This window comes from Aedes albopictus, chromosome 2 (genome assembly GCF_035046485.1).
Source record: "Aedes albopictus strain Foshan chromosome 2, AalbF5, whole genome shotgun sequence".
NCBI lineage: Eukaryota > Metazoa > Arthropoda > Insecta > Diptera > Culicidae > Aedes > Aedes albopictus.
In genome coordinates, this window is record NC_085137.1 from 147795135 (window position 1) to 147822860 (window position 27726).

The 27726-nt window shown below is 36.4% G+C and overlaps 1 protein-coding gene across 1 annotated transcript; it reads left to right on the plus strand.

Annotated features, from left to right (window-relative positions):
* Positions 1 to 1024: 1024 nt before the first annotated feature.
* On the plus strand, positions 1025 to 26944 carry LOC109429408 (probable cytochrome P450 313a4). The gene is made up of 6 exons (XM_019705360.3): positions 1025 to 1663; positions 1725 to 1980; positions 2047 to 2173; positions 26023 to 26199; positions 26270 to 26690; positions 26752 to 26944. Exons 1-6 carry the CDS (start codon positions 1312 to 1314, stop codon positions 26937 to 26939), a joined length of 1521 nt encoding a protein of 506 aa, XP_019560905.3. The 5' UTR covers positions 1025 to 1311; the 3' UTR covers positions 26940 to 26944.
* The last annotated feature ends 782 nt before the right edge of the window (positions 26945 to 27726 follow it).

Here is a 27726-nt window from a genome sequence, read left to right on the forward strand (position 1 = left end):
AACTATACATAATTAGACAGGGTTTAAATCAATAATTATTCCAAAATAGTTTTAATATATTCCAATTCAGCCAATTGAACAGCTATAAATGGACATAATAGACATAATTATCTGATAGATAGGATAGATACAATAATAGATATAATAATAATCTCTGGACATAATAGATTACAAATCGTAGATTTGTACAATGAAAAAAGTTCATGTAATCTCAAGAATGGTTTGGATGCCCTTAGACATCTCAACAGATCTGATGCTGTCTATTAAACTTTGAGATGTTCAGTAAGTCATGAAAGATTGCAAGTCGTAGCTTTGTATTAAGAATGCAGTTACCGGTACACCCGTAGACTTTAGGATCTAAACTCCAGAATATTTTGGATGACCTAGGATATCCCGACTGATTTGAAACTATCTATTGAACTTTCAAAAGCCTTACTGAGCATAATAGATTACAAATCGTTGATTTGTATGATGCAAGAAGCTACCGCTGCACTCGTAGACTTTAGGATCTAAGCTCCAGAATAGTTTGGATGACCTAGGATATCCCGACTGATCTGAAACTGTCTACTGAACTTTTAAAAGACTTACTGGGTATAATAGATTACAAATCGTTGCTTTGTATAATGCAAGAAGTTACCGTTACAGACGTAGACTTTAGGATCTAAACTCAGAACAGTTTGGATGTCCTTGGATATCCAGAAAATTACTCTGCATCATATTCTACCTTTTTAATGCTGTTAAGCACCAAAACTACAGAAATATGTAGAAAAAACTCTATAATAATGCATGGAAAAATTCCGGCTTTAAATTAAAAATGCACGTAAATGAAAACCGCGTTAATTCAAAAATCCGCGTAAAAAAAACCGCGTTAATTCAAAAATCCGCGTAAAAAAACCTCGTAAAAAAAGCCTGACTGTAGAATGAATATGTATCATGCATGTCAGGAGCTCAGAAATTTACCTAGAAACGACTTTTTTAAATTTGTTATTTATTCATGAGGATGTCAAAGTTTCTCCGTTGTGTATAAGCTCACTGAACCACAGTGCACTGCGTGCACCAAGCGCGTGCCACGCTTTCGGGCCACTGATGAGATCGCTGCTTATTAACCATGGCTATGCTTTACTAATGGAAATTTTGATGAAGAAGCTGCTCTCTGGTTAATCCGACCCGGACTCCCTACATTTCGACCCCGTCTAGTGTAAAACAAAATTACAACCCATGGCGCAGCTTCCTCCTAGTCGGTTGTGGCGCTTGGTGCGGAACGGTCCTAGAATCTTCTGAGTTGTTTTTCGTGTCAAATTGTGTATCGCAATGTACTTGCTGGTGTTTCTGTCGGCGATCTTGTTTCTCGGTGTGGTTTGGTACTGGTTCTACCGACGGCAGTTCCAGTTTGCGGACAAATGGCCCTCGGTTCAACCACGGTACCCCATAGTGGGCAATGCACCCATCATGCTGGGGAAGAACGACGTGGAGCGGTTCCAGGAGATCAAGCGGGTCTTTGGGGAGTGCGATCGGATAACGACAGCTTGGGCAGGACCGAAGATGCTCCTGATTACCAGTCATCCGGATATCGTTCACCAGATCCTGTCGAGTCCGGACTGTCTGGAGCGGCCTTTTCTGTACCGGTTTGCGGGATTTACGCAAGGGATTTTCACGGCCAAGTGTATGTTGGGACATGTGTTCAAGTGGGCAACCCACTGACTCCCTATTCCTTCCTATTGCAGTGCCAGTTTGGAAGGATAACCGCAAGCGGTTAAACTCCACCTTCAACCAGCGGATCGTGCACGGATTCGTTCCGTATTTTGTCAAGTGTTGCGAGAAGATGACGGAGAGCTTGCTCGCGTGTGCTGATGAAGAAATCGTCAATATTCAGAAGTACACGGCGGTTTGTGCCCTGGAGATGGCCGCCGGTACAACTCTCGGTGGAGATGTGCTTCAGCAGGCCGAAGGCAAGGTGGAATTCAAACGAGGACTGGATTTGTGAGTGTTTGGAAGTGGTGTGAGATGTGATGCTAAATTTGTGACATTTGTTTCTATCGGTTGCAGAGCTTTCAACGGTGCTTCGAGAAGAATGATAACAGTGCACTTGTATCCAGATTTCATTTATCAGCTGACACACTATTACAAAGAACTCATGGAAGGTCGAAGAATCATCTGTGATTTCTTTACTAAGGTAATTCCGGCAACAAAAACAAATCGTACATGAAAATCACAACACCCTTATATCATAAACATCAAAAATCGAAAATCTCCCCAAGTAACCACGGCGCTGAAGCCCTATTGCATGCAGATATATGGTGTATTTAGAGCAATCATTACTTTACATTAACACTTAAGGTGGATTTAAAGTGTAAGTAAATGGCGATTATGCGACTGATTCAAGATTATACCAGTATAATCGTAATTTGATTCTATAATTGCCCATTTCCACTTTAAATCAACCTTAAGTTTGCATGTAAAGTAATGATTGCTCTAAATATACCGTATATCAGCATGCAATAAGGCTTCGGCAATGTGGTTACTTGGTTCATAACTCATCTCGAAATTAAAAATCAAAAGCTAGTACATATTCAGAAATCAGTTATCAGGAATAAGAACATAGTAATAAGAAATCAGAAATTTAATTGATATCAGATTCTGAAATCCGGAATAAGGACTTAGAAATCAGAAATTAGAACTCAGAAATTAAAAGCCAAGAATCAGATATCAAAAAATGGATAATTAAACATTTGAAACTAGAAATAATTAGAATATTTTATCTGGCAGGGGTCTGAGGTAGGGAGCCTGACTCTAGATGACTTTAAAGTTGCGTGAAGGCCATTTAAATTGCGTGATACAGGTCGGACTCGATATCCGGGAGTATTTTTTTCACTCAGGATAATCCAACAGAAAATTTGTAATTAGGAAGTGTTTATAAATGTCGTCGAGCAATCTCGAATCTCCGTTTCCAATCCCTCCTCCACCATAAGTCACACTGTGACTTATGGTGAACCGATATTCTCAGTCCCTGGTATTATTTTGGGCCTGGTAAAATTGTAACTTGATTTGTTTATATTTTTTTAATTTATAAAAACTTCTAAGTCTATACCGAAAAAAAAACTGTGAAAGAGAGGTTTGTTGAGGGGGAAGTGTTGAAGCACACAGAAATAGGGTCCTAAAATAAAAGACGAAATCTAGCTTTGATTGAATAATACGATCAAGCTCGGTATTCTAATCGGAAATACACTTTACCCGAACTCGAAAAACGTTCATTGTTCAAAAATGTTCCTATCTGACATACACGGTGGAAAAAAAATCACTCAAAGTATGTGTCGTAAGCTAGGGGCGAGTGAATATGCACCCTAGGATGGTAATTTGTGGTTTAAACCAAGAATCTAGATAGGGCTTTAGGAGCGTATTGGAGTTCTTACCGAGAGATGACAAAACCTGATTTTTGAAGTGAATAGACTTGTAGAATAAGAAATGTACTCTTGCATTTGCAGCAGAACTGCAGAACACTTTCTTCTTCTACTTCTTCGTGACATGACACTCGTACTGCAAGATAGCCTTGTAACATTAACAAATATTTTCAGGAATCGCTAGAGGGATTACGGTAGAATTTTCTAAAAGACATCCTAGAGATTTGTCCCTGGAGAAATTACTGGAGGAGTTCCAAGAACAATCTCTGGAGGAATCCTTAAAGAAATCACTGGAATTCATAGAAGTTTCCCTGGGAAAATCTCTAGAAAAATCCATGGAAAAGTCCATTCCTGAAGAAACCAAAATAAGAATTCATGGTAATAAATCTCAGCAGAAATTCCTGGAGGTATTCTAGGAGAAATTCGTAGACTAATTCCTAGAAAACATGCTACAGGCACACTTGGCGGGCTGTCAGGCAAAATCCACAAGAAATCCTCGGAAAAATTTCTGAAGATTGCCAGGAGGAAGAATTTGCGGAAGAATTCCTACTAGCATTATTAGAGGAATTTCAGTAGAAACTCCTGATCGAATCCCAGCAAGTATACAAACAAGGATTCTAACGAAAAGAAATCACTATTGGAGGACTTGAAGGAAATTCTGCAAGCATTTCTGAATATATCCCAGGAGGAGCTCTTGGAGAACCAAGGAATACTAAGAGGAGCTGGAAAAAAATCTCTAGAGGATGCAATTAAACCTGCAAGAGTTCTATTGTATCAGAAATATTTTTAGATGGTATTTCCAGGTTCTTGGAAGAATTTCAGAAGGATTTGTTTTGGAAAACTTTGATTAAATTTATGTGTGTATTTATATCAGAAATTCTTAAGAAGTTCCTTTGGAAAAAAGCCGCTAATGTAGCAAATAGATTTCTGTTTTTCTTGAAGATTACATAATATTCCTGAAGAATATCTTGGTGATGCATGGAAATGATTTGCGGTAATTTCAAGAGTAGATAACGAGTTTGGAAGCGGTATTAAAGCATCGTTTTCAAATCCAGCAGTACGTAATCTAGTACTCAATGTTTGGGGAAAGGACAGAAGTCTTCTTAAATCGAAGCAAAGAACACGTTATTGCAGCCCAATCTACTTGGTTGTAGCACATATCTCAACAGAAATTTCTTGAAAAAATATTAATTTCTTCAAAATTTCTTTCTTAAGAATTTCCAAAAAAAGCAAATTCTGAAACCCTGAGATGAACCAGCTTCGGGCTAAAAATTTCATATATAAAAGCAAAAAAAAATCTGAAACGATTTTTTGAAAAATACTTTGGTCTTAAGGCGAAACTGGAAGCATTTTCTCATTTTTTCGGTTTTTGTTTTTTTATTAAATAACGAAGCAATATTTTCCAAATCGGTTTTCGTGCACATGTAGAGGATGGATCAAGGTATCTTCTGAATTTTTTTGAGGTGGAAAATGTTTTCCATTTTTGCAGAAACCTTTTTTTTGTGACATTTTGTTCAAAAATGGTTTCTGCAAAAACGAAAAACATTTTCCACTACAAAAAAAAAAAACAGAAGATACCTTGATCCATACTCTACATGTGCACGAAAACCGATTTTGAAAATATTGCTTCGCTATTTAATAAAAAATCAAAAACCAAAAAGTGAGGAAATGCTTCCAGTTTCGCCTTAAGATTTTAATTTTATTTTCAAATACAAAATATTCATTTTTTTCTGGAGAGACTGACAGATTCTGCGGGGACACCTGGCCTCCAGGCTTTAATTCCAGATACACCAATGGGTATAAGGAACTATAATTCAAAAATCCAGTAATTAGAAATCGAAAATCAGAACTAGAAATCACATAACCAAATCAGAAATTAGAGTCAAGAATCAAAAATCGATAAAAGTAAATCAGACAAAAACCAGAAACAAAAAAATCCCAAATCAGAAAGCAGATACCAGAAATCTAATTTCGGAAATTAAATGTCCGAAATAAATATTCAGAAATCGGAAAACGCAGCTCAGAAATAAAAAGAAATAGAAACAACAACTAAAAATGAAAATCAGCAAACAGAAATTGTAAATTTCAAAAAATACAAATCTGATATAAAAAATCACAAATGAGAAATCAGATATGTGAAACCAAGAAACAAAATCAATCAAGATCAGACAGTACGAATAAAAAAAAAAGAATCATAAATCAAAATAACAGGCTTAACGGGCCCATATTAGTATGGGACAAACATCAAATTCTCGCTCCAGTCGACTTTTTTGATTCCATTTAGGTCTCATATGAACTGTGCAAAATTTCAGCGCAATCGGTGAAACTATAATTTAGCGCAAGCGGTTCAAAATTTCCATAGGATTTACTATGGGAAAAGTTACACTTTCAGATGAAAAATCCCAGAGGTCGCCCCTTGTCTCCTTAATTCAAGTCGATCAACGCTTCTTGTAGAAAAATCATTTATGAAACTTTCCTTCCAAGACCGCAAAACAATTGGATGCTTGTGTAAAAAGTTATTAACTTACTTCCGATTAAAGATCCAACGAACGGCTTTTTATTTTGTTTTATTAGCAGCACTGTAGCTGCTGCCTTGTCTGCTGCTGTTTCTGGGGGTAGTGATGCCTCCCGCCACCCCTTGCAACAACGGCAGCAGCAGTGCTGCTGATAAAACAAAACCAAAAGCCGTTCGTTGGATCTTTAATCAAAAGTAAGTTAATAACTTTTTTCACAAGCATCCAATTATTTTACGGTCTTCGAAGGAAAGTTAAATAAATGATTTTTCTACAAGAAGCGTTGATCGATTTGAATTAAGGAGACAAAGGGCGGCCTCTGGGATTTTTTGTTTGAAAGTGTAACTATTGCCATAGTAAATCCTAAGCAAACTTTGAATTGCTTGCGCTAAATTATAGTTTCACCGATTGCGCTGAAATTTTGCACAGTTCATATGGGACCTAAATGGGATCTAAAAAGTCGACTGGAGCGAGGATATATTTTTTCCATACAAGCGTGTCCCATACTAGCCCATATAGCCGAGGCGGTAAACGCACGGGTATTCAGCATGACCATGCTGAGGGTGACGGGTTCGATTCCCGGTCGGTCCAGGATCTTTTCGTAAAGGAAATTTCCTTGACTTCCTTGGGCATAGAGTATCTTCGTGCCTGCCACACGATATACACATGCAAAAATGGTCATTGGCAGAGGAAGCTCTCAGTTAATAACTGTGGAAGTGCTCATAGAATACTAAGCTGAGAAGCAGGCTTTGTCCCAGTGAGGACGTTACGCCAAGAAGAGAGAGAGAAATCAAAATAAAAATCTAAAATCCAAAATCAAATTCAGAAATAAGGATTCATAATGTGAAACCAGAAATAAGAAATAAGCAATCAAAAATATAAAATCAGAAATCAAGAACTAGACATAAAACATGATAGAAAATAAATCAAAAATTAAAAATGGGATTAATCAAATAAATTAGAATTTAGCAGTTAGTAGTCAAGAATAAGAAATCGAAAAACAGAAATAAAAAAGTGCAAACAAAAAATAATGAAATCTGAAACTGAAAATTGGAAAATAGAAATCAAAAATCACAAATTGTTCCAAGGAGGACGTCACGTGAAGATGAAGAAGAAACTAGATTATGATCTCTCATCCGAAATCAGAGAAACAATGATCAGCCAAAAAAAAAAAATGTAAATCAGGACTTGGGAATCCAAAAACGCAATTCAGGAACAATTCAAAAATCTTTAAATAATAAATAAGTGATTGGATATCAGAAATCTAAAATCAGATATTCTTCTTCCTTTTCTTATTCTTCATCTTATTCTTATTGGCGTAAAGCCGCAACTGGTACAAAGCCTGATTCTCAGCTTATTTTATTAGCACATCCACTGTTACTTTCTGATAGCTTCTCCTGCCAATGAACATTTTGCATGTGTATATCGTATGGCAGGCACAAAGAAAGTCTATGCCCCAGAAAGTCAAGAAATGAACCTGGACAGTCCAGGAATCGAATCCGTCACCCTCAATCACCTCTTAAATTAAATTTTAAAAATAAAAAAAAAACAGAAACAGCTGAAACCAAGAATCATAAATTGGATGAAACTAAAAATCAGAAATGCAAATATAAACCAGGTTTACAAGTCCACAACCAAAAAACAAGGAATGAAAAAAATAGTAATGGAAATGTTGAAGTCAGCAAACAAAATTCAGAAATCAGAAATAGAAAAAAAAAACAGAAATGAAAAATGATATATCCCTTTCGTGACGAACCAGCACAATTGTGCTGTTGAGCAATAACAGCTTTGTGTATTTTTTTTTCAAGTGTTTAGTCTTTGGTTTATCTGATGTAAATTGTTTTTTATATTGAGCCATCATATATACTTGCATGTGTGTAAATAAACTTTTGCTTATGTTATGTGTGCGATTTACCACAGCAAACTAAACAAAAAATGAGCAAAACTTGTAAAACATGAAAAAGTTTTTTCTGTCGCAAATTTTTAATTTTCTATTTATCTACGTGGACAGAGCTAGGAATCGAAAGTTAAAGAATAGTTCTTACAAATGCCAAAGAAAAAGTGTTGATATATTAACACTCCCACTGCCATGCCTCCCAAACAGTGGGAACGGTAATTTCGACTTGATATAACTCAGCCGTTTTTCATCCGATTTGCAAAATTTTTGAAGCTATGAATTTTCCCAGCTTTCTAGATGAGTATAAAATTTTCAAATTATGGATTTGACCAAAGTTCTATTTTTGAGTACTCAAAAACTCGGAGCAAGTACCTTAAAAATGCTGTTTTTCTGGAGCCATTCCGAATGTAAATTAGTTTCCACGCTTATTTTAATGTTGAATTGCCCATATTAGTAAAGCAAAATTATTGCAAAGAAATATATGGAGATACTCATTATTTAAGACTATAAAATCTTCACAAAATTACGTATAATACAGAAAATTTGTATATTCGATTTGAACTTTGTATTCATCGCGACAACCCCTGTGTTTTATTGCTTGAAACCAATCACGTGCACATGAGAAATCTTTTTCCAAACGATTGTGAAAAGTGTGAATCTCAGAAACTACAAAATTTTCATAAAATCACGTATAATACAGGAAATTCGTATTTTCAGTTTGAACTTTACGTTCATCGCGATAATCCCCATGTTATATTGCTTGAAAACAATCACGTGTACATAAGAATACATTTACAGATAAATGGGGACAAGTGTGAATCATAAAAACTACAAAATGTTCACAGAACTACGTACAATACAGAAAATTTGTATATTCAGTTTTAACTTTATATTCATCGCGACAACTCCTGTGTTTTATTGCTTGAAAACAATCACGTGTTCATGAGAAAACTTTTCCGAACGATTAGTAACTGCAACATTTTCACAAAATCAAGTATAATACAGGAAATTCGTATATTCGATTTGAACTTTGTATTCATCGCGACAACCCTAGTGTTTTATTGCTTGAAAACAATCACGTGTACATAGGAATACTTTTCAACACGAAAGTGAGAAGTGTGAATTGTAAAAAATACAAAATCTTCACAAAATTACGTATAATACAGAAAATAAGTATATTCGGTTCGAACTTCACATTTGCCGTAACAACCCCTGTGTTTTATTGCTTGAGAACAATCGCATGTGCATAAGAATACTTTTTCAAAACGAATGTGAAATGTGTAAATCTAAATACTAAATATCGGAACTAAAAAAACACAAAATTACGTGAAATACTGGAAATTTGTATTTTCAGTTTTACACTTCACGTCCGTCGCAACAATCCATGTCTCTCATTGCTTCAAAACAATCACATACATACATAAGAATACATTTCCACAGTGATAGGGAGAAGTATGAATCATAAAAACTGCACAGTTTTCACAATTTTACGTATAATACAGGAAGTTTGTATTTGTGGTTGGAACTCAACATGCATCGCGAAAACCCCTGTGTAATATTTTTTTAAACAATCACATGCGCATGATAAGTATGATTCTTGAAAACTTCAAAATCTTCAAAAAATTACGTGAAATACAGAGTTTTACTTACACATGTTTTATCTTTCGCTTCAGCTCTAGCGATTGCTAGCTCGACTTTATTTGTGATAGTGTCAAACGGGCCGCTCCTTTTATGTGCATTCAAGTGAACTTAAATTTACATGATTTTTTCTGAGAGTGTACACTTACATTTTGACGACGATGATTCACGATACACTGAAAATTTTCAATTTTGAAAATTGTTTCTTCGTTCTTTAGATAAAATCATAAGATAATATTCTTGAATTGGCAATTCCCCGCATGAAAGAACGAAATTCCCCCCTATGGGGGAACTTCCCCCTGGTTGAAAACCACTGGTATAATGCAAGATAAATGTATTTTAAGTTCGAGCTCAGCATTGATCATGACAACCTTGTTGCTTTTTTGCTTGGAAATAATCAAGTACATAAGAATACATTCTCAGAATGATTGTGAGAATGAGGAACTATTAGAACTACAATATCTTCACAAAATTACGTAAAAAACAGATTTTGTTTTATTTTTGGTGAAAACACAACGTTCGTAGCGGCATCCTCTTTGTATAATTATTTTGAAATAACCTTCAGTTGAATTGTTCCGAGTACATCCTTGCTGGAATCTCTCTAAAGGTGGTATTATATATCCATATACTACATGCACTAATGTCAGAGCACAATCCTACAGAAATGTCAATGAACGTATTTCCAGAAGGATCCTTAGAAGAATTTAAAAAATCCTAGAGTTAATTCAAAGAAAAATGTTTGGAAGAATTTGAGAAGAATTTCCTGGAGGAATTCCTGCTGCATTTTTTGAGAGAAATTTCGGGATGAATTCATGGGAGAATTCCGAAAGAGTCTTTCCTGGGTGAATTCCTGAAGGATTCCCTGGAGAAATGTATGAATGCACTTTTAGCATGTAAGTATCTAGATGTTTATAGTAAGTCACTGTGACTTCTGCATAATCTAAAACCTGCCCTGCCGTGACTTTTTTGTGGCATGTGTGTTGCTTGGAAGATTCCCTGGAGGACTAATAGTCTCGCTTATTGAAAGAAATACTAATGGAATCGCTGAGTAAACTTCTGAAGAAACTGCTGGAGGGTTTACTGAAAGAATCCTTGGATAATTTCCTGGTTCTTGTATGCATCTTTATTAAATTATCTTCCAATAGGGTAAAAGCTCCCTTAGTGGAGGTGGTACCAATAGTGGTGGTAGTGCCAATTTAGCACTATTTCGAACAAAATGCTTGCAAATGACATTTTTAATAGATGCATCATAACTAATTAATAACATTAATTCAGTTTTGTGTTCAAGATTTGCCGAAAAACCTATTTTAAACAATTATTTTCCTTAAATTTTTTGCTCCTTTGCACCTATAGTGGAGGTAGTGTTCCTATAGTGGTGGGTCGCATAAAAATTCAATGGGATGCGCCACTATAGGAACCAATGTTAAATTTTACCTCCATAACAGGAACCATGTACCTATAGTTGGTGCAAGTGATTTATTAGCAAAAACTGAAATAAACAATGGTTTTTACATTTTTCCTAGCATACTAAAGTGAAAAACTACCGATTAACGTTTTTAGACTTTTCATTTTGTGGTATTATCAATTTTATTCAATTATTTTTCTACAAGGAGCTACTAATAGCGCCACTATTGGTACACTTACCCTACTATTCGCTGCATAAATTCCTCCAGAAATTGTTGAAATAATAAAAAAAATATCAACTAATCCTGAAGAAAAACGTGGGTACATCCCTGCATAAGATGACTGAAGAATTTCTGAAATTTCTGAAGGAACTTCTTACTACATTTCAGAAAAGAACCTGAGAGGAATTTCTGAAGATATCACTCGTAGAATTCCACGAGCAATCCCTGGAAGACTTCCAGGAAAAATGCCGTAAGAATTTCCGAAGGAATACCTGGAGCATTATCTAAAACTATATCAAGAGGAATTATTGGATAAACTCTGGGAGGAGTCCTTCGAGAAATTTGTGAAGAAATCTCTTAGAAATTCCAAGAAGAAATCCTATATAAATTTCATGAGGGTTCCTTAGAGTAATTTCTTTAAAAAATCCTGAAGGAATTATGGGAGGGATCCCTAGAAAAGTTTTTGAAGAAATCTCTTAAGGAATTCCTAGAGAAAGTCTTGGAGGAATTACTGAAGGAACCTCTGAAGAAGTTCTTGGAATAATCCGTGAAGGAATTCCTGGAGGAATGTCTGAAGCAATTCCTGAAAAAATCTCTAGAGAGAATCCTGAAGGAATGCATGGAGCAACTTTTAAATGAATTCCTGGCGTAACCCCCTGAGGAATTCTTGGATGAGACCCAGTAGCAATTCCTGGATAAATACCTGATGGAGCTCTTGGAGCAACTCCTGGTGAAATATCCAGAGGAATTCTGGAAGGAATTTCTGGAGAAATTTCTAGAAAAATCCCTTGAGAAATTTCAGAAGGATTTCCTGGAAGAATCCTTAGAGGAATTTCTGGAGGATTTCCTGGATGAATTTTCGAAGAATTTCCCGGAAGAATCTCTGGAAAAATCTGAAATCTGCAAGATGTCCAGGAGCATTTCCTGGAAGAATTCCTGAATAAATTCCTGGAGTTATTCCCGGAGGAGTTCCTGGAGAAATTCCTTGATAAAACCCTGAAGGAATGCCTGGAGGAATTCCTAGAAGTATTCCTGTGAGAAGTGTTGGAGGAATCCTTGGAGGAATTCCTGGATGAATCTGTAGAGAAATTCTTGAATTCTTGTTTTTTTCTGAAAAAATCCCTTGAGAAATTCCTGAAGGATTTTCTAGAGGAATTTCTGAAGGGATTCCTGGAGAAATTTTCGAAGGAATTACTGAACTAATGCCTAGTGGAATCCTTAGAGAAATTTGTGAGAAATCCCAGGAGGAATTCCTGAAGCAACTCCTAGGGGAATTTCTAGAGGAATTCCTGAAAGTATCCCTGGAAAAAATCCTGGAAGGATTTCTGAAGAAATCCCTAGAAGATTCTTAGAGGAATTTCTGAACGATTTCCTGGATGAATCTTTGAAGTATTTCTTGGAGGAATCTTCGAAGGATTTCCTGGAAGAATTCTTGAGAAACGCACTGGAGAAATTCATGGAGAAATCCCAGGAGGAATCATTGAAACAATTCTTGAAACAATATTTGGAGTAATTCCTGGAGAAATGCCTGAAGGAATTCCTAAAAAATCCTTAAGGTATTCCTGGAGAATTTCCTGCAAGAATTTTTGAAGAAATTCCTAAAGGATTTTCTGGAGAAATTCCTGGAGAAATTGCTGACATAATTTCTGAAGAATGTCCACGAGCAATTTTTGTATCAACTCCTGAAGAAATTCCTGGGGCATTTCCTGGAGATTTTCCTGCAGGAGTTCCTGGAGCAATTCCTAGACTAAATCCTAGAGGAATTCCTGAAGATATTTCTGTGAGAATTTCTGGAGGAATATCTGGAAGATTACCTGGAGGAATCCCCTAGAGGAACCATTGAAATAGTTATTGGATGAATTTCTGGAGGAATCTCTAAAGGAACTCTGGGAGATGTTTTTGTAAAAATTTGTATAAATTTTTTAAAAGTTCCTGGAGGAAGTTCTAGAGGAATTTCTGGAGGAATTCATGAAGAAATCCTCAAGGGAATTTTTGAAAAATCCCTGGAGGAATCCTTAGAGAAATTCGTGCAGAAATCCCCGAAGAAGTTTCTGGAAGAATTGTCTTTGCAAAATTCCTGAAGGAATCGCTGCAGCAATTACTGGAGGAAAATCTGGAAGAATTCCAGAAGGAATCCCTGGAAAAATTTCAAAGGGTCTTCCTAGAGATAATCCATGAAGAATTTTTGAAGGGATCCCTGAAGGATTTCATAGAGAAATTCTTGGATGAATTTATGACATAATTTATGGAGGAGTTTCTAGATCAATTCCTGGTGAATTTTCTGGAGAATTTTCCTATATTTGAGGAACGCCTGCATGAATTCCTGGAGGAATATCAGGAGGGATCCCTGAAGGAATCGCTGAAAAGAACCCTGGAAAATTTTCTTCATGAATCCAAGTTGGAATCCCTGGAAAATCCCTGAATAAATTCCTGGAAGAATGTCGAGGAGAATTCGTAGTGGAATTCTTGGAGGAACCCTTGAATAAATTCCTGGAGAATTTTTTGGAGGAATTCCTGTAGGCGTATCTGAAAAAAAAACCTTGGAGGAATCCACTGAATAATTACTGGAAAAAATCCTGTAGGAATTCCTTGGGAAATTCCTATAGCAGTTCCTGAAGAATACTCTTGAGGAATTCCTGAAGAATCCCAAAGAATTCTCAAGAGAATCCCTAAACAGTTCCTGAAGGAAGTACTGAATTTATACCTGGAGGAGTTCCTTAAAGAATTCAAGGAGAAATTCCTGAAGGAATCCTAAGAAAAGTTACTGGGGGAATTTTTAAAATAAGTTGTTCCAGAAAGAATCACAGAAGGAATTCCCGAATGAGTTTCTGGAAGATACCCTAGAGGAAAGCGTGTAGGGATTTCCTGAGGAATTTCTGGAGAAACTCCTGGAGGAATCTCTACAAGAATTCCTGGACGCATTTCTGAAGGAATTCCTAGAGAAATATGATAAAAAAATTAGAGGCATTGCAGTAGGATTCCTTGGAGGAGTTTTTAGTGGAATCCCTGAAACAATCCCCAGAGAAATCACTGGAAGAATTCTTAGAGGAATTCCTGAACAAATTCGTGGAGAAATCCCATGATAAATTCCTGAATAAATCACAGATGGAATTCTTGGAGAAATCCTGAAGTAATTCTAGAAAGAGTGGATGAACTTTTGGATGAATCCCTGTAGCAGTTCCTGAAGGAATCCCTGCAGGCGTTCCTGTAGAAACCCCAGGATGAATCCTGGAAGCAATTCCAAGAGGCATTCCTAAGGGAATCCATAAAAAGTTCCTGGATAATGTACTGGATTAATTCCTGGAGGAATTCCTGAAAGAATTCCAAGAGGAAGTCCTAAAGAAATTCTTAAAAGAATTCCTGGGGAATTCTTGGAGGAATTTTTAAAATTATTCCTGCAGTTGTTCCTGAAATAAACACAGAAGAAATAATCTCAGGATGAATTCCTGAAGAAATTCATTGAGGAATCTCATAAGCAATCCCATGAGGAATTATTTTTTTTATCTGTATTAACGAGATTTTAAGCCCTAGGCTAGTTCATCTCGGGACCCACGCTTTACTTCCCTTCCGAAGGAAGAACTCACATTGTGTGTGTTTTTTCGAGAGTGGGATTTGATCCCAGGTCCTCGGGGTGAAATGCCTGTGCTTTAACTAACCATCACACCAGGTCCGAGGAATTACTTAGGAAATCCCAGGAAAGTTTTCTCAGCAATTCTTGAAACAATTTCTGTAGGAATGCCTAGAAGAAAAAAAATTGTAGGAATCCATGTTTCCAGTGATCTGTAAATTTATTCTTATATACACGTGGTTGCTTTGAAACAATATAACACAAGGATTGTCACGATGAGTGTAAAGTTCGAACCGAATATACAACATTTCTGTATTGTACGTAATTTTGTGAAGATTTTGTAGTTTTGATGATTCACACTTTTCACAAATGCTTTGAAAAAGTTTTCCTATGTGCACGTGATTGTTTTCAAGCAATAAAACACTAGGATTGTCGCGATGAACGTAAAGTTCGAACTGAAATTACGAATTCCCTGTATTATACGTGATTTTGTGAAAATTTTATAGTTACTGAAACACACACTTTTCACAATCGATTGGAAGAAGTTTTCTAATGTACACGTGATTGTTTTCAAGCAATAAACACAAGGGTTGTCGGGATGGACGTGAAGTTCAAACTGAAAAGACAAATTTCCTGTAATATACGTGATTTTGTGAAAATGTTGTAGTTCCTAAAATACACACTTTTCACAATCGTTCGGAAAAAGTTTTCTCATCTACACGTGATTGTTTTCAAGCAATAAAACACAGGGGTTGTCGCGATGAATACAAAGTTCAAACCGAATATACAAATTTTCTGTATTATACGTAATTTTGTGAAGATTTTGTAATTTTATGATTCACTCTTGTTCCCATTTATCTGTAGATGTATTCTTATGTACACGCGATTATTTTCAAGAAATATAACATGGGGATTGTCGCGATGAACGTAAAGTTCAAACTGAAAATAAAAATTTCCTGTATTATACGTGATTTTATGAAACTTTTGTAGTTTCTAAAATACATACTTTTCACAATCGTTTGGAAAAAGCTTTCTCATGTGCACGTGATTGTTTTCAAACAATAAACACAAGGGTTTTCGCGATGGACGTGAAGTTCAAACTGAAAAGACAAATTTTCTGTATAATACGTGATTTTGTGAAAATGTTGTAGTTCCTGAAATACACACTTTTCACAATCGTGCTGAAAAAGTTTTCTCATGTACACGTGATTGTTTTCAAGCAATAAAACACAGGGGTTGTCGCGATGAATGTAAAGTTCGAACCGAATATACAAATTTTCTGTATTACACGTAATTTTGTGAAGATTTTGTAGTTTTTATGAATCACACTTGCCCTCATTTATCTGTAAATGTATTCTTATGTGCACGTGATTGTTTTCAAGCAATATAACATGGAGATTGTCGCGATGAACGTGAAGTTCAAACTGAAAATACTAATTTCCTGTATTATACGTGATTTTGTGAAAATTTTATAGTTACTGAAACACACACTTTTCACAATCGATTGGAAGAAGTTTTCTAATGTACACGTGATTGTTTTCAAGCAATAAACACAAGGGTTGTCGAGATGGACGTGAAGTTCAAACTGAAAAGACAAATTTACTGTAATATACGTGATTTTGTGAAAATGTTGTAGTTCCTAAAATACACACTTTTCACAATCGTTCGGAAAAAGTTTTCTCATCTACACGTGATTGTTTTCAAGCAATAAAACACAGGGGTTGTCGCGATGAATACAAAGTTCAAATCGAATATATAAATTTTCTGTATTATACGTAATTTTGTGAAGATTTTATAGTCTTAAATAATGAATATCTCCATAAATTTCTTTGCAACAATTTTGCTTTATTAATATGGGCAATTCAACATTAAAATAAGCGTGGAAACTAATTTACATTCGGAATGGCTCCAGAAAAACAGTATTTTTTAAGGTACTTGCTCCGAGTTTTTGAGTACTCAAAAATAGAACTTTGGTCAAATCCATAATTTAAAAATTTTATATTCAGCTAAAAGGCTGGAAAAATTCATAGCTTCAAAAATTTTGCAAATCGGATAAAAAACGGCTGAGATATTAGCAGTTAAAAAATACCGTTCCCACTGTTTTGAGGCATGGCAGTTGGTGTAAGTGATTTATAGCATGGCAGTGGGAGTGTTAAAAAGTCCGAGGGTTCTGGAAAGCCAAATTTGAACAATTTGTATGGAAATTTCAGATTTTTGCGCTCCGTTCCGAAAGGGATAGTGGGAATCAAAAATCAGACATTTTCGAATTTTTGTTGTTGTTGTTTATTGAACTTATAATTTTGAAAGAGCCCACGTTTTTTATTTCAATATCAGTAATTAGGAATCAGAAATTGGAATTTAAATAGAAGTGATAACTCAGAATACAAATATCCCAAAATTCACATAAAAAACAGAAATAAGAAACTAGAACTAACTAAGAGTTAAAATAAGAATTCAGAAATCAGCTAAAGGAGATCAGAACTAGAAATCAAAAATCATGGATTAGAAATTAGGAATTAGAATCAAATAATCAAAAATCACAAATTGGAAATAAGAAATCTTAAAACAGATTCAGAAATCAACAATCAGAGCCAAAATATGAAACCAATAATCAAAAATGAAAAACCTGAAATCAAAAATACAAAACGTGTATCCTTGTATCTTTTATTTCTGTTTTTTTTTTTGTTATTTTTGATTATGGGTTCTGCTCTAAGAGCAATCTTTCTAATAAGGGTGTTGGAGTGCGTGGGTGGATCAAGATGGGCGCTACAGCGACCGAAACATATTTTTTTACAATAAGCACTTAGGTCCTTTTCACATATTATGCTAGGAGTCTAATAAAATTTGAACTTGAAATAAAAAATCACAAATCATAGCTTAGGAATTAGAAACAAGAAATCAAAAATGAAACATTCGAAACAAAGATGTCAGAAATCAAAGATTAGAAAAATAGAAAATAGAATTTTAATTTTTTAATTAGAAATGAGCTCCAACATTTCAAAAGAGCGTTACTGCTTTTGTCCAATACCAATTTTTCCACTCTATCGAACAGAAGTGAATTTTCCTTTTCCATTAACCCTTATGTGGCCGACAGGGTACCCGGGTACCCAGCGCCAATTTAAAAAGCACGGTGTAGAAAAAAACAAAAAAATTTGTCGGACACATAACGGTTAAAGCTGATAGAATGACTGGGAGGGAGAGATGAAATATTGTATACAACTTTGTAGGAAATATTGTTTCCAAAATCAGTAATGCTCTTTGGACATGTTGCCGATGATTATAATAGGGCACTGCAAGCCTTGTCGTTTACGATTCGGACCTAGAAAAATGTCCCTAGATTTTCATGAGTGGTTTGATTTAATTCAAAATGTTGGGTTCCCATGCGTAGGAAAATGTATTGATTTATGCACGGTGAAACCGCTCGAGGTTCTTCTGGGATTTCACAGGAATTCTATCCGGGATTTCTCCAAGAAATCCTTCGTGATTCCTCCACAATTTGTTCCGTGATTCCTTCACGAGTTCCTTCTGGGATTCCCAAGGAGTTTTTGGTGAGATTCTTCCTGGGGTTTATTTAGGAGTCCTTCAGAAGTTCCCGAGGTTCTTCCACGAGCTTCTTCTGAGCTACTTATGTAGATTCCATTTGGGATTCCTTCAAAAGTTCTTGCCAAGATTCCTCTAGCAAGAGCACGCGGGAATCATTCATTTATTTAGTTAACATCAAATTCATGATAATACTGAATCAACAATTTACCGCCATAATACTCGATTTTCAGCTGCAGTTCTCCAACGTCGGTCACGCCCAACGCTCGCCAGATCACGCTCCACCACACACTAAGATTTTTTTACAGTATACGGTAATTTTTTACCGAATTTTCAACAGCTGAACGTTCGGTAATGCGTTCGGTAATCGATACGACTACCGAACGTCCGGTAAATTGAATTTTCGGGATGCTGTCAGAATTACCGAATTTCTTCGGTAATTTCCGAAGAAAAATTACCGTAGAATTTCGGTATTTTTTTTATTTATTTTGAGGTGGTGTACGGATTTCTGGTATTTTTATTGGATGAAAAGACGCCGTCCATGTCGCGATGCTTTTATTGAATAACAAAAACTTTATTATTTATATTTATGAACATATTTCACAACAATTTTATCACTATTTTGATCAATCGTTTTCGTCAGCCAGAGGTTACCGGGTTACCGGGAGGGGAACTTTTGATCTTTTTGGTGCCCACGACAGAAGCTGAAATGTTTGGTTGGTTATTATATAAGATATGGTCACATCCAATTTATAAATACTCACCCAGCAACAGTTAATGCGTAATAACATAATATCCACCAATCCGCAACCTTAAAACGCAGAACTTCTAATTAAAATCACTGACATGAAAATTTGATCTGCTGTCGTCGCGGCAGTTTGACGTTTCGAAGCCTGTTCGACATTTCACAGGATTTCGGTAATGTAAAGTGACCAGACGTCCCGCGTTTCGCGGGACAGTCCCGCATTTTGACCAAATGTCCCGCGTCAAATTATGTCCCGCGAAATGTCCCGCGTTCGTCTCAAATCGTAAAAATGTCCCGCGTTTGAAAAAAAAATCAACAAGCATTCACAGTATTGTACTAACTTAAAAGCCAAAATAGTCAAACCAGTTTTGTACAAAGCACAAATCAAAGCAAACATATTAACGGAACTTTCAACATCAGAGTTCAAAAACTGAAAGATTTTTGCGAGAAAGTACATGAAGATTCTGGGTTACAGTAAAGTTTCATCTGTTAAATGTTTTTTATCGAGCGATAGCAGTCCTAGCTTTTTTTTTATTTTTGAAGAAAAATTCGAATATTTGGTTGATTTTTATCCACAGTCAGGCAGCATCATTTTACAGTTCGGTGAAGAAAATAGAGAGTGACAAGAGTACAATTACAAAAGTAGTAGACGAAACTGTCTCAAGTTCAAACTTCAGGACAGAAAACTACTTTTTTTTACTATGTAAGTGCGCACTGCGCACAGTCAGATGAATAATCTGGAGGGAAATCGTTGCCCGAAGTTAAAATCTTTCCAAGCCCAGTATAGTAAACTTTTATTGGAAATTTATTTTGACTGTGTTATTTTTTTTTTCAAATGGGTGAATATCAAAACCTTCATTGACTGGCAGGCGGTTCAAACGAGTACGCTTGTAAATTAAATTCATCAAATAAGTTAATCAATGTTGACAGAGAAGCATCCGAGCTACTTGAGGAAATAGTAGAAAAATGACAAAATTGGACAAGCAGAAGCTGGATTGGTTAACATTTTCAGGCACTTTGAGGGTAATTATAACCTCAAAAAATTGTAGAGTTCACGTCATGCTTGTCAGCCAAAAATGCTGTAATAAACGATTTTTGTTTCAGTTGTGTACGAAGTTTGAACCACCTTAATTTTAATTTTGAAAGCAATGAGAGTTGAAATAATAAAACCATTTTTGACAGCTAGATTTAATTATCAGGTTTCTTTTGAAGACTGTAGAAAAAATGTTTATGAGTTTGTCCCACTTCTGCTCACAACGCAGAAAGATATGCTTGGTAGAAGAAATGAGTGCTTCGTATTCTACGAACAAAAAAATCGTTACGTATTTGTTACCAAAAAAACATGATTTCACATTACTATGCATTTTTCCAAATTAATGTCCCGCGTTGGAGCTCTGATCATCTGGTCACTTTACGGTAATGTAGTGAAAGTTTACCAACTTTTCGGTAGTTTTAACTACCGGGTACGGTGATTTTTCGATTTTACAGTACATACTGTGATATATTTGACAGCAGATGCTGTCGAAGCTAGAAATTACAAACGGTTCGGTAATTATACTACCGAACTTTTGTAAAATTAACGATTATTACCGAAAAATTGTTGTTTTTTCACTTTACCGATTTTTTCCGGCGAAATTTTTACCGAACAGCGAAAACGAATCTGAGTGTGCAGGTCCGCCCATCGTGCTCTCTGCGCTCCACGCCTTCTTGTACCAACCGGATGGTTAGCAAACACCAACTTTGCAGGGTTGTTGTCCGGCATTCTTGCAACATGCCCTGCCTACCGTATCCTTCCGACTTTGGCCACTTTCTGGATGCTGGGTTCGCCGTAAAGTGCAGCGAGCTCGTGGTTCATCCTTCTCCGCCACACACCGTTCTCCTGCACGCCGCCGAAGATCGTTCTTAGCACCCATCGGTCGAAAACTCCGAGTGCTTGCAGGTCCTCCTCGAGCATCGTCCATGCCTCGTGTTCGTAGAGATCCACCGGTCTTATTAACGTCTTGTACATGGTACATTTGGTGCGGGGGTGAATCTTTTTTGACCGCAGTTTCTTCTGGAGCCCTGGCACGACTTCCACTGATGATGCGCCTTCGTATTTCACGTCTCACGTTATTGTCAGCCGTTAGCAAGGAACCGAGGTAGACGAATTCTTCTACCACCTCGAAAGTATCCCCGTCTATCGTAACATTGCTGCCAAGGCTTGTCCTGTCTCGCTCAGTCCCACCTACCAGCATGTACTTTGTCTTAGCCGCATTCAACACCAGTCCGACCTTTGCTGCTTCACGTTTCAGGCGGGTGTACAAGTCTGCCACCGTTCCAAATGTTCTAGCAATAATATCCATGTCATCCGCAAAACAGACAAATTGGCCGGATTTCGTGAAGATCGTACCCCGGCTGTTGAGCCCGGCTCGTCGCATAACACCTTCCAGGGTGATGTTGTACCTTGTCGTAGTCCCCGTAGAAATTCAAATGAACTGGATAGTTCACCCGAAATCCTTACGCTGTTCTGCACACCGTCCATCGTTGCTCTTATCAGTCTGGTAAGCTTCCCGGGAAAGTACGCGGGATTCTACCAGAGATTCTATTCTGGATTTTTTAAGGAATTCCTTCTAAGGTTACTTCAGGAGTTCCTGGATTTCTTCAAAATTCCTATCGAAATTTGATGGTAGTTGCGACTGGAACTTAGTATTGACTTTTATTTGCGGCTATCTTAGTCATACAATTCATTAGACGCTACTAATTTATTTTACCAGACGTTTCGGCCATTGAGTGTGGCCTTTTTCAAGGGAAAAGTGTTGTAAATTTGTACAACTAAGCAAAACCATGACCACACGATAAGCAGAACCATTTTCTCTTAAAAAGGCCACATCCAATGGCCGAAACGTCGGGTAAAATAAATTAGTAACGTCTAATAAATTGTATGACTATGAAGTATGAAGTCAATTTCTTTGAAATTTATCTGGAAATTAATTCCGTGATTCCTCCAGGATTACTCCATCTAGGATTATCCTAGAATTTTTTCCTGAGATTTTCCACCAATTCTTTCTGTGGTTGTTCCACACATTTATTCTATGATCGCGTCATTGATTCCCCAGAGAGCTATATCTGAGATTCTCTTTGGGTTTCCTTCAGATGTTTCCTCTGGCGTCCTTCCAGGTTTTTTTCTCTCTGATATTCCTTAAAGCTTCCATCGGAGATTTCTCCAAGAACTCCTTCCAGGATTCCTTCTGAGATTCCTTATAAGGCCTCATGGGATATTAGAAACTTATAAACAAAACTCATAAAATAGCAATAGATAGGGTAACCAATATAATTTGGACCCCCATATATTTTGGACCCCCTGGGTCGTATTATCTCAACTTATACAGATTTAATGATGAGATGACGGAAATTTTTAGTATCATTCGCTAAATAAGATTGCTCTGCACGGGCAGCAATCATTTCCTCACTGGAAATATCCTTATTTGCCTTGAAATTAATTTTTGCCAATCTCGTCATCCGTGCGAGTGACGCATCATGTTTACAAAAAGAGATTGCGGTGCTGCGGACACTTGCAGATGTAAACAAAAACGTTTATCATTTTAGCGCATTAAATTCGCCAAGTTCGTCTAATCAGCCTTTGTCAATCAAGTAATTAGGATGTGATCCAGCATATTCAAGCGGCTAATTCTACCAAAATAGTTTCAAACGAGTTTAAACACCGGGTGTCCAAAATATATACTGAAGAGGGGCCAAAATATATTGGGGTGTCCAAAACAGTGAAAACTGATGCTTCAAAAATCAGTCATTTTCATCAAATTTTCAGCCAGAAACGACCTTGTGGGTATTTTTCACGGACAGTGGAGGCTTTAACGAACATACAATCATCATCATTATGTGTAAATACCCTCTGAATCTGTTTGATTTTGACTAAAATTCAAACTAATGTCCTCTAGGGGTCCAAAATTCAACCGTTACCCTAATATGTAATCAGATGAAAAAAATCAGTCATTTTGAAATAAGAACCAAACGCCGAAAAAAGAGGAATCAGAAACTAGAAATCAGTAGTCAGAAATCAGAAATTGAGAGAAGAAGTAAGAAATTACAAACTAATCAATAATCAGTTATTGGAAATTAGAAAACAAAAAATAGAAACTGGAAACCTTGCTGGAAACCAGATATTAGTGATTAATTGTGTTTTAAATATAAGGCTGACACAAATTTCGAGTTTCTCTTATGTCAACCAACCCCCCCCCCCTCGGAAAATGAAAATTTTGGTCGGAATTCAACATTTTGAGGGAGGTACAAATAAATTATTCAAGACATTTTAAAATTTTAAGGTAAAATTTGAGTCACGGGCATTTTTTTTATTATCGCACAAATTGGGCCGAAGGGTCTCAGATTTTCATGACACTTTTTCCACGGGCAGGGCTCATGGATATATGAACAAAAAAAAATTGAGGAAAATTCAGGGTCGCCTACCCAAGTAACAATGAATGCCGAACAGTGAGAGTATTAGCTGAACAATAGCTGGTTAATGGTGTCAATGGCTGAACACATTGACAGCTGAATATTGGTCTGTTGTATGGCTTGTTCAACCTCTTTAATCAGCAATACATAGATGGCCGAATATCAAGTTGAATAGCATATTATTCATCTGAGTAATCAGCTTTAAAACATATATACCAATATGCAGAATTAATCATCTGTTGTTCAACCTTTAATCAATTTTCTTTACCCAAGCATGTTTTCGAGAAGTCCACATCGCTTCTTCAGCCTCAATACAGACTTAGTTCAACTTATGATCTTGACTATTCAGACACAACAAGTAATGCTCTTGTTTTCGAGTATATGTATACAATTGTGTGTGTTGTAAGTGCTAAGGTGAGTGACTATGAATCAGGAGGTCCGAGTTCAATTCCCAGTTTTCCCACAGATTAATTTGTACATTCCTAAGCATCTCTTCTAAAAAAAAGAAACAGCAAATGGTAAAAATAGGCTCACGAAAATGTTTTTATTTTATTTTTACACAATTAATAAATTTAATTGATTTCTGATTAAGCGCATATTAAGCCTTAAATCAGCCTTCCAATAAACCTCAAATCAGCTAAAGGTTGAATAAAATCACCAAAATTAGATGTTTAGGAGCTGAATAAAGGATTGTACCTGTTGTGCTCAGCTTTTGTTCAAATGAAGGCTGATTTAAAATAGTTGGAGAAACGTTTGTACAGCATCAAATTGTTACCTGGGTATTTTCCCGGAAAACTACTGACACTACTTACTTTGAAAAATCATAACTCAAGAACGAAGCATCGTAGAAACAAAGTTTTGTTTAGAAAATGAAAGCAAATTTTCTCAGAAAAAAAAATATGAACTGGAAAAATTTTCCACAGTTGAGAAAATTCGTAAAGAAAAGCCGGAAAAACTATGCCCGAACCCGTGGAAAATTTTCGAAAAAATATTTAATCGCTGAAATTTTTGGAATGCACATTTTTTCGTTTTTGAGCCATGGCCAATTTTGTTGAAAAATGTCCAAATGTGTCATAAAAGCCTTTCTTTGAAAAATCATAACTCAAGAACGAAGCATCGTAGAAACAAAGTTTTTGAATGAAAATGAAAGCAAATTTTTTCAGAAATAAAAAAAATGAAGTGGAAAAAGTTTTCCACAAAATTATTCACCGTTGAGAAAATTCATAAAGAAAAGCCGGAAAAACTTAATCCGAACTCGGTGAAAATTTTCAAAAAAATATTTTTGGGAATGTAATTTTATAAGCTTTGATCGCTGAAATTTTTGGGATGTACTTTTTTCTCGTTACTAAGTTATGGTCAATTATGTGAAAATGACCATGTAAGCCTATACTGCCGTAATTCTGCAAAGTGACGTAAGCGCCATTCAAAATGTCGATATTTTTTGGTATATTATATTTAATATCTGGTGTAAAAATATCACTGTGGTATGTCTGCTGTATTAGAATGCAAGATCTACACACTTAAATTCAGAAATTGATCTCGGTAAACGGTTTACCGAGAATCCAACAGCTGATATCTCGGTAAAATATTTACTGATTCTCGGTAAAATTTTTACCGAGATTTCGGCAAACCATTACCGAGTCTCGGTGAACTTTGCCGAGATCTCGGTAAAAAGTTGGATTACCGAGAGCTCGGCGAAGTTTTACCGACATCTCGGTAAAACTTTTACCGAGATTCAGTAAAAAATATTACTGGATTCTCGGCTGTTGGATTCTCGGCAATCCGTTTGCTGAGCTCGGCGATTTAATTTAAGTGTGTAGTCGTATTCTATCATCTATGGAAAGAAACTTAGAGGATTAACCAAAGATTTCTGCATAATAACCAAAAAATGAGCCAAAACTATCAATGTCGCTTACGTCACTTTGCAGAATTACGGCAGTATATTATATGGTCATTTTTCACAAAATTTGCCATAACTCAGGAACGAAAATTAAGTGCAATCCAAAAATTTCAGCGATCAAAGCTTATAAAATTACCTTCTCAAAAATATTTTTTTAAATATTTTCCACGAGTTCGGGCATAGTTTTCCGGCTTTTCTTTATGAATTTTCTCAACGGTGGAAATGTTGTGGAAAGCTTTTTCCATTTCATATTTTTTTTTGATTCCTGAGAAAATTTGCTTTCATTTTCGTTAAAAAACTTTGTTTCTACGATGCTTCGTTCTTGAGTTATGATTTATCAAAGAAAAGGCTTTTATGACACATTTTTCAACAAAATTGGCCATAACTCAAAAACGAAAAAAAAGTGCATTCCAAAAATTTCAGCGATTAAAGCTTATGAAATAACCTTTTCAGACATATTTTTTCGAAAATTTTCCACGAGTTTGGGCATAGTTTTTCCGGCTTCTCTTTACGAATTTTCTCAACTGTGGAAAGTTTTGTGGGAAACTTTTTCCAGTTCATATTTTTTTTTGATTTCTGAGAAAATTTGCTTTCACAAGAAACAGGCTTTGTCGCAGAGGGACGTTGCGTCAAGAAAAATAAACAGGATTCCTGGAATTTATACTTTTGGTTTCCTCCCTGCGTCTTGAATGTTAGATTTATCAGTCTTGCAATATTTCAACTTCATCATCATTTCATATTTTTTCAAGCTTTTGATTGAAAGGAAGAAATTCCTATTGCACCAGAGCAACAACAGCGATGCTGATGCCGAAGAAGAATACAACAAGCCGAAGATTTTGGTCGATCAGCTTCTTGGGGTTAGTCACGATGGTAGACAGTTCAACGATATTCAGATCCGGGACAATGTCTACGCCGTCATTACAGGGGTATATCAGATGCATTTACCTGTTCTTCTGTGTTTCATAAAACACGCATTGAAATCTCTTTTTTTTCAAGGCCACCGACACGACCAGCTTGGCAACGGCCCATGCCTGTCTGTTCCTTTCATTCTACCCAGACATTCAGGAGCGGGTGCACGCTGAAATCGCCGAAGTTTTCCCCGGCGATAGCACCGACTACTCTCCGGAGAACATCAAGAAGCTCACCTACCTGGACATGTTCATCAACGAGGTCCAGCGGCACTGTACGGTGGTGCCGTACGTTGCCCGGGAGAATACGGCCGAGATTGAAATCGACGGTGTCAAGGTGCCGCCCGGTAACATCTTCATCATGAGTCTGTACACCATGCACAAACGGGCGGACATTTGGGGCCCAGATGCGGAAAAATTCGATCCGGAGAATTTTACCGAAGAGCGGATCAAGGAGCGGCATCCGGCTGCCTTTTTGCCGTACAGTGCTGGCAGTAAGAATTGTTTGGGTGAGTTCTTTTGGAATAAGATATCTTGCAAACCTTGATAATATTGGTTACGGTACTCCAGGTTGGCGCTATGCAATCTTCGGGATGAAGCTGATCATGATTCACCTGGTGAGAAACTTCCACTTCAGTTCCAAGATTAAGCACGAAGATATGCAGTTTAGACATGACCTGACGCTGAAGCTGCCGTTTCAACATTTGGTGCAGCTGAAGAAACGGAACCCAGGCAGGTGTCCGACGGTGGCTGGATGAAATATGTATTAGGGGTAGGCGGGGCATAATGAGCAGCTTAAGCATTTTACCACCAAATCCAGTAAATTAAGTGCAATCAATGTGTAATTTAAACGTTCAATCCTCATTTGAACCTTAACTGACAAAAGCTAATCGTTGAAATTCCGAATAAAGTTATAAATGTTGTAAAATTTTATGTTTTTAAAAACGTATAAAATCGCGAGTTGCGTTTTGGGGGTGGGGCATAATGAGCACCCTAGGTGGGGCAGGATGATCAATCCCAGTATTGTACACAATCAAATGCTAATTGACTATTCTTGTCAATGAAAAAGCATACCGGCAACAAACAATGAGAATTTCAAGGGATTACGGGGTTTAATTTGTAGGGGACTGTGGGGTTCCAAGAGTCTACTATTGAAGAATTTTTATACGGTGATAATATACAGATACTGACATTTTCAAGCTAATAAATTGAAAGTTAATGGCAAAACCTTACTATATGCAACAAAACAAAGAAAACCAAAATAAAAATTCGTTCGTTGAAGATGTGTACCATTTTCATCAATTTTTCACCAGTTGCTCATTTTGCCCCACCCTACTACCAACTCTTTGAAGCATATTTTTTCAACAAAATAATTTTACAATTAGTTGAAAAGTGTTACAAATACATTTCATTGGCGCAGGGAATATCAATAAACTTGATAGATACCCACAAAATTGTTATTTCGATTCCCAAAACCTTATTTTAGGTCACCTGATTCTTATAGTGTTTTCCCGGTGCATGACCACTTTACGCATTTTGATTAAT